Source organism: Lissotriton vulgaris, chromosome 3_1 (assembly GCF_964263255.1).
Source record: "Lissotriton vulgaris chromosome 3_1, aLisVul1.2, whole genome shotgun sequence".
Taxonomy (NCBI): domain Eukaryota; kingdom Metazoa; phylum Chordata; class Amphibia; order Caudata; family Salamandridae; genus Lissotriton; species Lissotriton vulgaris.
In genome coordinates, this window is record NC_141689.1 from 1,876,209,441 (window position 1) to 1,876,224,129 (window position 14,689).

Genomic DNA, 14,689 nt, shown 5'->3' on the forward strand with positions numbered 1-14,689 from the left:
AGAACTAGAAAATCAAGTAAAATGGACTAAAAATAAAAGGTTTCAAAATTAAACGAAATTAGTCGCAAACATTGTGATTGAAAAAAGGCAATTATCAGAAACCATGTACAGTCCATTGGGATTTAAACGTATCATGATATAGTTCATAGATAACAACTGATTGCCCCAGTATTGGAACTTTCATAGATTCCCATGCTTTTTTTTGTATCAGTCCCCGTCGTCGGACTGGGAGTCTCGGTAATAAAAAATATCATAGTAGTAGGTACAAAAGAGAAAGGAAAGGCCTAGACCTCATTCCCTTTTGTAACATATCAGCCTCTTTTTGTAAAAGAGACCAAACCATAGGCGTCAGCCAATCAGAAGAGCCTCACCCTTAGAACCTTCCTGAAGGAACCTCAGAGCCTCAGATTTTCTACTGCACGTTGTGCTAGGGAGTCTCCATTAAGCTCTGCTCTATTTCTACTCTTTAAAGCTCATTTCTACAGATATTTCTTCAGAATTTCCTTCAGATTTCTTCAGGAAACTCTTTCTTCATCAAAATGTCTGAGGTTGAGATCAAAAGCCCTTTTCAAGCCCTGTTCCACCTGTGGGAAGAAAAGGCTGTTTGTGGAAGACAAACACAAGGATTGCATCTACTGCCTGTATCCAGATCACAAGGCAGAGGCCTGTAAGATTTGCCGCACTCTCTCCACCAAAACCTTGAGAGATCGTGCTGGAAGGCTTCTTACATGGTTGCAGAGGCAGAAGGAAAGGAAACATGGAGTTTCCAGTGATGAGGAGGAATCGGTGTCCTGTGCTTCTTCTAGAAGGTCAGTGAAAAGGTGGGGGAACCTCTACTGGGCGCCCCTCTAAGGCTTCAAAGAAGACCCCCAGGGAGTCTGATGGCCGGGGTTCAGGAGGTTCCCCCCACCACAGTGGGTCGGGCAAGGCAGAACTGGTTTCGCCTCCTAAGGGTGAGAAGACAGACCCAGCCTTCAAGAGACCCTCATCACACTCTTCAGAGAGGAGTTCCAAGTCCTCTACGACGAAGACTTCGTCGACGGTGGCTCCGTCGACGACAAAAATGAAGCCCAAGATCCAATTGGTCCCGTCGACGGGCTCGTCGACGGGAGCGTCGACGACGAAAGAAGAGCTCGACGACTACGGCGTCGACGGGAAGTATGCCGACGACATCGTCAATGAAGACGAAGACATCGTCGACGAAGAAACCATCGTCGTCGACGGCGGTGTCGACGATGGCAGTACCGACTACGACGTCAACGGCGACGACGTCGACGACGGTGTCGACGACGGTCATGTCGTCGACGAGTGCTTCGACGACGACAACAATTTCTACATCGACGGCGGGCTCGTCATCGGTGGCGTCGACGACGACATCTACTATTCCTATCTCGTCGACGAGGATTTCACCATCGTCGACGGACCAACCAACAATACTGGCTGCAGAGAGAAGGGTGACGATTTCTCTCACAAGGATCACGCCTGAAATGACATCCCCAAGGAGGGTGACCTCATTACCTCCCACGATGTTGCTAGACCAGGAGGACTCTGAGGGAGACGGTCAGGATGGCTTTGATTATGCGAATAGCCCATCTCAGCTTCTCATTAAAAGTCAAGAGACGGACTCAGAGGAGGCATATGAACAAGGTGGAAGTGACTACCCACAAACAGACCACCCAAGGGAATATGAATCACAAGACATGGTTTCAGTCCCGACGTCCTTCCTACATGACCTGCACAAAATGTTGCAAGACTATAAATCCAAAGCTGAGCGCCCAGCGCCGAGAAGGTCTACTCCGTCAACACCAGTGAAGGACCACTCTTCAGTTGTCCCACCTGTACACCCGGTACAGACTCCTCCTCAACCACAGCGGCCAGTGCCCCTGGCTACGTCTGAACCAACAGATGATCCGGATGGGGATCATGATAATGATACGGATGTGTCATCCGGTAATAATCAAGACTGGGATCAGGAAGGGGATGAATACAATGACTACATCCACCCGGATCAAGCTTCACCACACCAGGACCTAGGTGATTCTCCTCCTGCTGACATCGGCAGTTTTCACCAACTGATGGAGCGTGCAGCCGGCCGATTTAAGTTGGTATTGCCTGCACAAACCACAGACTGTTTCTTGTACGATTTTAAAGACACACATCGCAAGACTACGAGGTCCATTCCGATTGTGGAACATCTATGGGAGGAGGGTTTGAAGACCATGAAAAACCCAGCGACGGTGGTCCCTGTGCTACCGCGCCTTGACAAAAAGTATAAAGCGCCGGAGGATGGACCGGCTGCCCTGACAGGTCTTCCCAAGCCGGACTCTGTAATCTCACAGGCAGCACAAAGGAAGTCACGGAACCCTTCTGCTCCCTTGACGGCCCCTCCTGACAAAGATGGACGGCGGTTGGATAGCACAGGCAGGAGATTTTCATCCATTGCTAGCCTTCTGGTTCGCGCCGCCAATGCTTTGGCAATATTGGGACGATATGATCGCCAGTTGTGGTGCGATATAGCTCCCTATTTGGATCAACTTCCACCAGAATCAGGGCTGGAAGCCAAGAAGACCTTGCAAGAAGGTGAAGCGGTCTCCATGGAGATCATAGACTGTGCCATGGACATTGCCACAACGTCCTTTAGGGCTTTGGCGGGAGCGGCAGTGTTAAGACGCCAGGGGTGGCTAAAAGCGACTTGGTTTAGGCCAGAAATCCAAAATAAGGTCCTTGATCTACCTTTTGACGGCGAGGCACTCTTCGGCAAATTGATCGACGACACGCTTCAGGAGATCAAAAAGGACACGGAGACAGCTAGATCGCTGGGAACGCTCCAGTACCGCAAAACTCCTTTTAGGGGCACAAGAGGCAGAGGTGGCACTTACAGGGGCGCATACCAACAACAGCGCTATTCTTCGAACAGCTCTGGATACCAGCCAAGCCGCCAGTCCTACCAACAGAGACAGGGCCAGTCCTCTGGTTATTCACGGCTTTACAATAAAGGCAAGCAAGCTGCCCATGGACGAGACTCGTCCAAACGCCAATAGCGGCCTCCTGACTCTGCCTACTGCTCCCTCCTCCAAGAGATCATCAGTTGGAGGCAGGGTGTCAAAATTCCTTCTGAACTGGTCCCAAATTACATCGGACCGTTGGGTGCTCAACATCATCAAACGAGGACATACTTTGGAGTTTACGGAAGTCCCTCCACCCAGACCCCCATCAGCCATCCCATGAAAACATCTGCATCTCCTACGGCTAGAGATACAACAGATGCTCCGCAAAGGAGCGATAGAACCGGTCCCCTCCAATCAACGGGGCCAGGGTTTCTATTCCAGGTTCTTCCTGGTGAGAAAAACGCAGGAGGAATGGCGTCCCATCCTGGACCTCAGGGAGCTAAATGCCTATCTCATCTCCTTATCCTTCAGGATGGTATCCATACAGGATGTTTTAAAGATGGTCAACCCGGGGGATTATATGGCCACACTCGATCTGGAGGATGCGTACTTCCATGTCCCGATTCACCCAGCGCACAGAAGGTTCCTACGCTTCACAGTAGCCAAGAGCCATTTTCAGTTCAGCATCTTGCCGTTCGGCCTTCGCTCTGCTCCAAGGATTTTTACGAAGGTGCTGGCACCGGTAGCAGCATTTCTGAGAAAAAAACACTTCCAGGTCTTCCCTTACCTGGACGATTGGTTACTGAAGGCCCCGACCAGAGCATTAGCGCAGGACACGGTGCAGGCTTGCACCACTCTGTTCCAAAATCTGGGTCTCACCTTGAACAGGGAGAAATCCACGCTGCTGTCGTCACGGACAGCGCGGTTCCTGGGAGCGATGTTGGATTCGCGGCTCTCAAAGGCATTTCCTACTCAAGAAAGGATACAGAAACTGCAAAGATTAGCAGGAAACCTTCAAAGAAAAAAGTGTCTTTCTGTACGCAGCTACAAGTCGCTGTTGGGGGTGATGTCATCCTGTATTCCCCTGATCCCGCACTGCAGGCTCCGGATGCGCCCCCTGCAGGAGCAACTGGACCTCCAGTAGCAACAAGTGCACGGATCGTTCGACGACAAAGTAGTGGTCACTCGAGAAATGAAGGAGGCAGTGCTTTGGTGGTCGAATCAACAAAACTTATGCCAAGGTCTATCCTTCGCAAGCGTTCCATCGCCTCACATACTGACGACGGATGCGTCATTGGAGGGATGGGGAGCAGTGATGCAGGACCTGCAGGTCAGCGGCCATTGGTCTCCAAGCGACCAAAAGCTACACATCAACCTGTTGGAGCTGAGAGCGATCAGGCTAGCCCTTCAAGCCTTTCTTCCGCGTCTCCAGGGTTCACAGGTGCTAGTCAGGACGGACAACACCATGGCTATGCATTATGTGAACAAGGAAGGAGGGACGAGGTCACTCCCCTTGTCGCGAGAGGCTCAACAGATTCTGGAATGGACAATTCTTCACGGAATTTCTCTAAAGGCGGAGCACTTACCAGGAGTGCTCAACGAGGGCGCAGACAGGCTGAGCAGGCTCGCCTCAGTCAGTCACGAGTGGGAGCTGAAACAACAAGTTCTAGATCTACTCTTTCAAAAATGGGGCACACCAGAGGTGGACCTTTTTGCAACGCCCACCAATAGAAAGTGTTGAGCCTACGCCAGCAGGTTCCATCACCAAGGCTCATTGGGCAATGCCCTATCGATAGCCTGGAGGGGGAGGTTTCTCTATGCATTTCCACCAATTCCCCTGCTTCCTCGACTCATCAGGAAAATGAGGACGGAACCATGCAAGCTCATCCTGATAGCCCCGGCATTGCCAAGACAATTCTGGTACACCGAGCTACATCTGCTATCGCTAGTACCTCCGATAAAGCTTGAGGATGTTCCGGATCTCCTGGCAATGTCCGGAGGACAAGTTTGGCATCCAGACCCAAGGTCGTTGCACCTGACTGCATGGCTCCTGACCAGCGAGAATACATGAATGTCCCTCTTTCCAATGAGGTCAAAGACATCCTCTCTCAGGCAAGGGCTCCATCCACAAACAAAACATACAGATTGAAGTGGAAAAGAGTTTGTATTTGGTGCAAAAAAGAAAAGATTGATCCTTTCACGTCAAAACCTCATCAGCTCCTACCTTACCTACTCTCGCTAGCTAAGTCTAATCTGTCCCATTCTACTATCAAGGTTCATTTAGCGGCGATTTCGAGATTCAGAAGATCTGATTCTGGTCCTTCGTTGTGGTCTGCAAGAATTGTCAAACAATTCCTCAAAGGCCTGTTCAGGGTCTATCCGCCAGTGCGATCTCCTCCTCCAACATGGCATCTAAACTTAGTCCTGGCTCAACTAATGAAGGGACCTTTTGAGCCGATTCTCCGCTCAGACCTAAAATTCTAATCATGGAAGTTAGCTCTACTCTTGGCCCTCACATCAGCGAGGCGAGTGGGGGAGTTACAAGCCCTAACTATCCAAGAACCGTTTTTGCAATTCAAAAAGAACACTACCATCTTAAGGACAAACCCAAGGTTCATTCCCAAGGTCCCCACTGACTTTCACCTAAATGAGCCTGTCATCCTAAAGACATTTTTTCCGAACCCAGTCACTCCAGCAGAAAAGACATTGCACACTCTGGATTTGTAACGCTGTCTAAAGTTCTACATAGACCGCACCAAAGACTTTAGAAAATCTTCGCAATTGTTCATTGCTTTCGGCGGTCCAAACAAGGGTCTCCCTCTGTCCAAATAGGGGATCTCGAGATGGATTTCAAGTGCCATTCTGCATTGCCACAAGTTAGCAGGGAAACCTCTAGTGGGCAAGATCCGTGCTCACTCGACGAGATCAGTGGCTTCTTCTACGGCCCTCTTTGCGGGGGTACATGTCAAGGACATCTGCAGGGCTGCTACCTGGAGCAGCGTGCACACGTTCACTAAGCATTATTGCTTAGAGTCATTGCAGCAGGATGACGCGGCTGTGGGCCAGGCTGTCCTGAGAAACCTCTTCAAGTGATGGGTGAGCTTTCCTTCCTATCCCACCTTCCATGGGTGACACATTTTGTACTTTTCTTGCTAATGTTATGATGTACTGCTTTACAAAATGTGTTTATGGTGTTTACTGCTTGCTATTCTGATACAAAGCATGGGAATCTATGAAAGTTCCAATACTGGGGCAAGAAAACAAGTTACTTACCTGTAACTTTGGTTCCCCAGTATTGGTAACTTTCATAGATTCCCATGCGCCCACCCACCTCCCCGGGGAAAGCTCAGCCTTCAGCAAGTATGGTGTCTAGCACACTACGGCTACGAAAATCTGAGGCTCTGAGGTTCCTTCAGGAAGGTTCTAAGGGTGAGGCTCTTCTGATTGGCTGACGCCTAGAGTTTGGTCTCTTTTACAAAAAGAGGCTGATATGTTACAAAAGGGAATGAGGCCTAGGCCTTTCCTTTCTCTTTTGTACCTACTACTATGATATTTTTTATTACCGAGACTCCCAGTCCGACGACGGGAAATGATACAAAAAAAAGCATGGGAATCTATGAAAGTTACCAATACTGGGGAACCAAAGTTACAGGTAAGTAACTTGTTTTCATTCAGTCCGATCATTCATTCCAGTTGGTTTAAGGGTTTCCAATTTGAAAATCCAAAAGTTTTCTCTTTGCAGCAGGTTCTTATGGTTGTCAATACCTTCACGTTTTTTTACAATTTCTAGAACAGTAAATCTGAGCTGACTGATGTTGTGTGAAGCTTCACTGAAATGTGTTGCAACTGTAGATTTGGTGTACTTGTTACGAATGTTCGACTTATGCTCGTTTAGTCTTACTTTCATCTTTCTCTCAGTCTTTCCCACATATCCTTGCCCACAGGGACATTTCAAAAGGTATATAACATTCATAGAATCGCAAGTTGCTGACACACGTAATTTGATCTTGAATCCTTTGCTCGGATGTGTGATAGTATTCCCTCTGATGATATTGTTGCAATGACTGCAGTTGTGACAAGGCAACGTACCATGAAAAACTTCATTAGCATTCTCTGTTCTAGATTTAATCATGTTGCCTAAGTTCGTTCCCCTTTGGTATGCAAACAGAGGCATTTCTTTAAAGATGTTATTGAATTCTGTTCCTTGGGATAGTATCGCCCAGCGTTTTTTGATGATGTTCTTAAAAGCTTTACTCTTGGTTGAATATTTCGACACAACAACAATCCTTGTGTTTTCTTTTTTTGGAACTTGAGTTAGTAAATCCTTTCTCTCTCTTTGTGCACATCTCAACTTAGCATCATCTAGTACTTTTTGGGGGTATCCTCTACTTTTGAATCTTTCTTCCATCTCATTGATTCTAATCTCCAATGTCTCCGAGGATGATACAATCCTTTTTACTCGCAACATTTGCGAGTATGGCAAATGAGTTTTCAATGGGTTGTTGTGAAAGCTGTTATGATGCAATAAATTATTGCGATCTGTCGATTTCCGATAGATGTCTGTTTCAAAATGCGACCCTTTCCTGTGAATTTCTACATCCAGACATGTGATCCTGGAGGCGTTAATCTCAAAAGTGAATTGAATACGTTCATCACGTGTATTTTCTCTTTATGTTTAGAACTAAATTTATGCAAAGGGTTTCTCTTGTAACTACGTTCGGACCGTCTTTTTCTACTATGTGTGCATGGCTTACTCTCGCTATAATATCTGGTGGAGGTGTCTTAACACAACTTGCTTTGAGTTTTTTTACTTAACCCCAATTGTATTTTTTGTATTAGTTTTCTCTTCGATCTACGGGGTGACATTTAGGAGTTAACATTATGTACCGTTTTTGAGACTTTACCAATTTAACTGTTGTGAATTTGACATTTGAGTCCCTGCTATATCCTCACATGTGATTATTTAATTTGTAGAATCCAGTCCCTGATGAAGGCTATTGCATAGCCGAAATGCATTGGACGCCCTAATAATTTTCCAGAAGGCTGGATTATTCGTTTTGAAAAAATGACTTTGGAAACAATGAAAATAAAGATGTTTGAAGAAATTTAAGCTTTTTTCGAAAACTTTTGTGGAACTTTACAACCCAATTCATGGGCATTACGCTGTGACCAGGGGACGTCACTCAATTAAGGGTCACGCATTTGATACATTACTATATTTGCAATAGAACATTCACCAGGAATTCACCCGACACTACGATGCCCTGTATAAGCCCACAGTCACGGCTACGACAGAAGAGATTTGCCAGTATCTCTTGGAAATCAACCTCCCTAAAATAACTCCGGAACAGACGTTAATGCTTAACGCCCCACTAAACCAGGAAGAACTTCTGGTGAGCATGAGCTCTTTAGCCACAGGGAAAATCCCAGGTCCAGATGGCTTGCCACCTGAATTCTATAAAGCTTATGCCGCGATATTAGCACCCCAGCTAAAGAAAGTATATGAAGCCATGCTATCTAATTCCACACTCACAGACATGCCACAAGAGGCACTGTTGGTTTCTCTCCCTAAACCAGACAAAGTCCCGACCCTATTAGACTCCTACAGACCACTTGCACTCCTCAAAACAGACTACAAAATCTTAGCCTTTGTCATTGCTGCTATACTAGCACCCTTGGTGAAGGACTTAGTAAACCCTGATCAAAACTGGGTTCTTCCCACCAGGAACACCTGCCTAAACATACGAAGGCTCTTCAGAATCCTAGAATATGCCATACATATATGGCCCAATTCTGGGTGCGCGGTTCTAGACCTGGAGAAGGTTTTTGATTACCTCGAGTGGCCCTATTTATTTGAGGTACTGCACAAATACGGCTATGGGGATACTTTTCTCAAGCTGATTATGTTGCTTTACACACAAACCATTATTAGCGTTCCACAGGAAGTCTAACCTCAGAATGTATAACTATAAACAGAGGCACCAGACGAGGGTGTCCCTTGTCCCTATTATTGTTTTTGCTAACCATGAAACCGTTAGCAACACAATTACATGGCAGAGGTGATGAATGAGGCATACAACTAAGGGATGGAATGCATGTGATGTAAGGGTCCTACAAAACATCTCAAACACTATAACAGAATCACTGCTGCAATTTGAGCTATGTTGTGTGTGAAAGTAAACTGGACCAATTTGTGCTTGTATCCCATTGGGGATGAAACCCAGAATGTTGGTCTTCTGATAAATAATTCCCCTCTTAACTGGCAACCAACTTCCTTCCGGTACCTAGGTATATGTATATACTGCAGCCCCATCAATATCTTAGAAGGTAACCTATCAACTTCTGTTTCCTCCATCAGATCCCAAGTAAAGTTCTGGAAAACTCTGTCATTAAATAGCTTTGACTGAAATGGCAATATTGCCAAAGCTGCTGTTCTATTTCGCAAACCTCCCCATTTATGTCTCAACTAGAGCGTTTCGCGAGTTGGAGCAGCTGATTTGGGACTTTATATGGAACAAAAATCACCACTGATCGGCACTCTGGAATTTGTACGCACCTCAAGATAGGGGAGTGCTAACCGTCCCAAATCTGGAGCTCTTTTACCTGGCTTCATAGCTGCCGTGGGCGACGAAGTGGCTCGCCGGACTCAATCTAGCTGATATAGCCACGATTCAACCAGCGTGGACGCTATCCCAGATCTACCACTTGTTCCATCCAATGGCTCGGCCCTCTATCCCGTCGCCGACCCGCCTGGCCCTAGAATACCAATGACACAAACATAGTCTATACCTCACCAGAAATAAAATTCCCTGTGCTCCAGCACTGCCCCTCATTGGTACCCCAAAAAGAAAATGGACACCTCATACGGTGCACTAGCACACTGGCACAAAGCAGAGATACACACCCTTGGTGACTTGTATGATGTCAGCACAGTGATATCCTTCGACAAACTGACGTGTGAGAATGACCTGCCAACAGGCCAATTTCTTTTATATAACTCGATTATAAGATCACTAACTGTGGCTTGGGGTGACATAAATACTGAACCACAAATGCATCTGCTGATCCAGTACCTTTATGTAATGGGAAATGGGGGCCACGTTAAAAGTAGCAACCTACAACACACAGTCGTCCTAGCTATGTAACAATCTTAAGGTATCCAGTGGCCTTCACAGTAGCCAAAGCAGTGAAACCATCTGTTTAAAGCCCGAGACCAACGTCAACCCTTCTTCTAATATGCAGCCAAGATCTGGGATTCTCATATAAAATTGTAAATTAACTCTGAATTTACCTGCACTAGCATAACTATCGATTGATTTTACTGGCACAATACTTTAGTACATTGGTAAACCTCTGAATGTAACAGGGAAATTCTGCATCGAGCCACTATAGATGGCTGCATAATGATGCCACTACAGTACCACAACTGGCCACAGGTAGACACCAAATTGCAACATATGGTTTAGTAGGGCTGTGTTACTATGGGGATCAAAGGGCCTAAAAGGCAAAACATAACTGCTACTCCAGAATTCAGTGGATCAGAGTAGGTGGTGGCACTGTTTTTGCTGGCTATGGTTACTGTTGTTTTTGCGGCCTGAATAGGGAAGAGTTATCCAGATATATCGGCACAGGATTTTGGTAGGTGGCCAGGGCATAAGTGAGAGGCTAAAAAGGAGGGAAGGGACTAGGAGTGCATTAAAGTCCACCATGCAACTCCCAAAGTAGCAAATTATAAGCAAAGAGGGATATGCAGTTCCCATAGGTGATAGGTTTGAAATTTCCATTCCTGCAAATCACTTGTTTCATGCTATATTAGGTTAGCAGTGCGTGGCTAAATAGATGCCATTTGTATACATGTTATGCAACCCACTGAGTTATACCCGTAAATGTGCAGGCTTCAGTTAGTAAGTGTGACTCCATTTGGCATTTCGTAATCCCTATTAGGCTGCTTAGACTGTGCCTGAGTTAGGCCTCATTGCTCATATTGCTTGCCTCCGCAGAACACTGTGTTTCATTATTATTTTCGCTTCTATCCAAGGCTGTTTTGTCGACTTGCTAATGAATAGACCAATCTGCCCTTGCATGCCTATCTGAATGTGTCGTTTCTGCTCCCATGTTAGGAGATGCTGAGACCCAGCACTGTAGCCTTGAATCCCTGATAAAATGTTCCCATCTGGCAGGTGTTAGCTCATCCTACTGTGCCTCTTTGTTCATGTTCGGCCTAGGCCGGTAGTTTTCCATGGTGGGCATGGTTGGAGGCTTCTCAGGAGGAATGATTATCCACTGTAGACGGTTGGGGGGCCAGTCCCTCAGCAGACATATTAGGGTGCAGGTCATGATGGACTCCTCTGCAGAGCACTGCCAATAAAGATGTAAGTTTGTATTCTCTACTGTCTGACCGACTCTTCATTCTTGGGAAGGCATAGTAGGTGGTTGTAAGTAACCCGGGTGGCCCCTAAGGGCCACTTCCTTCATAAGAAAAGATTGTATAGCAAGCAAGGTATTGGTCAGTGGAAGACTGAAATTCCAAATTGGAGGATCTGATTGTTCAGAAGCAATGGCTTCCACCCACCCAGATGGGTGTCATGCTTCATCATAGGGCAGCTCCTTGTGGGCCGGCGCTGTAATGCCTGACGAGCCGCTTGAGGGGTTCTCTGCCAGAGATGTTTTGATTGTAATGCCTTATTTGAAGTATGAGTGGCAGTGCTATGTTTTTGAATAGTTGCAAATTGGTATGTAGTGAATTAAAATGAATTAAGGAGTATCTAAGTGAATGTAAAAGTTGGTCCCCTTGTAAATAAAATCAGCGAGTAGCTGGATGTGGATATAATGACCTAATCCAGTTTGTATGGAAAGTTCAATATGTTTCCTACCACATTTGAGTCGTCGTTGATTTAGGCAATTATTCAGGCCCGAAGACCTATTCTACTGAGGATTGGGTTACTCAGGGTACTACAGATCTATTAAGAGAAAGAAGTAAAAGAAAGAACTTCAAAAGTCTACATTTTTACTCAACGTGTTATTTTTATGTGCTCATATGTACATTATGTATTTTCGCCAACTCCATCAGTACCATAAAATGGTTAAGTGGCTGGCTGATGCATCTGTTATTAACAGTGCTTACAAGCAGCAGAAATGCCATATCTCTAATGAAGAAATTAAAACATTTTGAGTGCACATTCACTGAAAAAGAGCCTCTTGTTCCCCCAAATAGCCAGAAACACCACTTCCAAAACAGTCTTGTCCTCGAATAACTGAAAAGATGAGTGTTCTGACCATTCCTAAATAAAGAATGCTTTTGCATAGGTACAAACAAGGTATTATTATTGTTTATTATCTAAATGTTATTGTTATATACCATGTAATGTTCCACTAGACCGCATCCTTAACCGGTTCGATGCTGATGACGGAACCGCTCCGTCATCAGCTGCGAGTGCGCTGTGCTGATGACGGAGCGGGTCCGTCATGGCCCGCTCGGAACGCCTGCGCGGCGCGAATTCCGCGCCTGCGCTCGACGTTCCATTGAGCGGGGCGGGCCATGACGGAACTGCTCCGTCATGAGCACAGCGGAACCGAGGCTGGTGACGGAGCGGTTCCGTCACTAGCATGCGGCCGCCGCGTGGCCGCCCCGCCCCCTTAGCACTGCGGCGGAATAGGGGTTAATATTCTTAAACCCTCATGATGATTCTTCTTATTCCTGAACTCCTTACATTTGCTAACATTATGCATCTAAATGTCATTGGGGTTGTTTGCCATCTCTTTCTAACTTACTCTTTCTGTTTTTTTCTATAGGTTGCTATACTCCGTTCTCCCCCAATCCGTAGCCAATGAACTGAGACACAAGCGCCCAGTGGCGGCTAAACGATACGATAATGTGACCATCCTCTTCAGTGGTATTGTGGGATTCAATTCCTTCTGCAGCAAGCATGCCTCTGGAGAAGGAGCCATGAAAATTGTTAATCTTCTTAATGATATTTACACACGATTTGACATTTTGACAGATTCTCGGAAAAATCCTTATGTTTATAAGGTAAGCTTTTTGTAGGTATTACAGGAGCCTTCTTGTGTGAAACTAATCTAACGAGGCATAATGTGATTAATGCACTGTTTTCCGTTATTAAGTGATCTTGGGCTGATCGAATTGTATTTGCTGTGTTTTGCCACAGAATGGCAGGTGGCAAGTTTAATGTTAGTATGGCAATGCCATCTCTGCTGTTTGCTTTTAAAAACATGTTAAAAGCTACAACGTATGTGGCATGTTAAATTCGGTTTTTAATGTGCACAGTGTCATGCTGCACTTTTCTTACCTGCAAGGGACGAATCTTCTATCGACTGTAAAAAAGGCAAAAAAACAATTCCATACAATGGTTTGAACAACTGGAGACACATTCGCAAATAACTACTTTTTTCACTGTGGTAAAATGCGAGAAGTGCAAGGCCAACAAATGACTGGTTGCGCAGTTTGTATGTAGAGGTGAGCCTCAAAAAATGTCTCCTGTGATTTAAATTGTGCATGTGACAAACTGAGCCTGGGCATTTATATAAGCTACTCAAAAATGTTCATTTTGTCTAAGTCATGTTTCCAATTCGAAAACAGGGAAATTGCTAATACCCACGTGCCAGAGAAAAAGTTGGAATCAGGGCTGCCCTTTCAAAAGTTCACAACAACAGCACACCACAATATTATAAGACAAGCTATTGGCTTTACAATGTACTGGTTTGCATTGGCGCTTTGTGCTCATATAGTGTTTCTTTAGTTAATCGTTCCGACATGGCCATCTGCTAGTTAGAATAGTAAAGAAAGTAAGAAAGAAAGACTAAGGGGCAGATTTACAAGCCCCTTGTGCCACCCTTGCGTCACTTTTCCCATGTTAAAAGTGACGTAAAAGTGGCGCAAGGGGCTTGTAAATCTGCCCCTAAATGGTTACCAATATGTTATCTACAGAAGTGTAAGCATTGTGATGCATGAGCACGCATGTGTGCACACAGTTGCCATGTTGGCATCGTTACCATGTGTGCATGCATGTGTTATGATGAACCAGTAGCCATTTTCATTTGTTGTTGTTACCATACCCTTTCAATTTGACCAACGACCATGTCAGAATGGAGGTAGAAAGTATAGTGCCCAGGGCCCTTAACAGTGAGGCTAGAGGCCAAGTTGCAGTTTGAAGTTTCCGGGCTCTCAAAAGTATATAAATTATTAATATTTTTAAATAATGCACAGCAGGAGGACACCAATTAACAGATATTGGCATAACTAATCGGCCTGTCTTTTTGCCCTCCAGATCACTATCTAAAGTGATACCTCGCAGCCAAGCAGCATTATCTTTATTCCTCCCAGCAAATAAACATTAATCAGTAATGACAGCCATTTTGACTCAGTGGTCGAAGTGGGAGGAAAAAAGTAGGGGAACTGTGGGCGGAGATCAGGAGGTGGAAATAACCCGAGGGTTGGGGCAGTGGGCGGAGTCAGAGGTGTGGCAAGAAGGAGCAAAACATACCAATTTTTCATTTGTTTTGCATTTCACTGACCAGTTACAGCTCATTACTTTATTTAATTCAAATTGGGATATGAATCCAATCACAGAATGTCCCAAATACGCTTCAAAGTGCTATAACAAGAAGTAGCGGTCGGTGGTAGTAGTAGATGCCGGGCAGTGACGTGGGGAGGGGGAGGGGCGGGGCGGAGGTTAGTAATCTATGGATTACGGAGGATTACAGGTAAGTAAACATATATATAAATAAAATTAATTTTGTTGCGTGCACTGCATCCCCAAATGTGATGCAGTGGACGCAATTAA

General features: G+C 45.6%; 1 protein-coding gene across 1 annotated transcript in view; it reads left to right on the top strand.

The window, feature by feature from the left end:
• GUCY1B1 (guanylate cyclase 1 soluble subunit beta 1) overlaps positions 1 to 14,689 on the top strand; it is a 481,270-nt gene that overhangs the window by 323,169 nt on the left and 143,412 nt on the right. Inside the window, exon 10 of the mRNA XM_086962339.1 lies at positions 12,681 to 12,918. Within this exon, the coding sequence (XP_086818465.1) occupies positions 12,681 to 12,918 (238 nt within the window). The remainder of the gene's footprint in view (positions 1 to 12,680; positions 12,919 to 14,689) is intronic.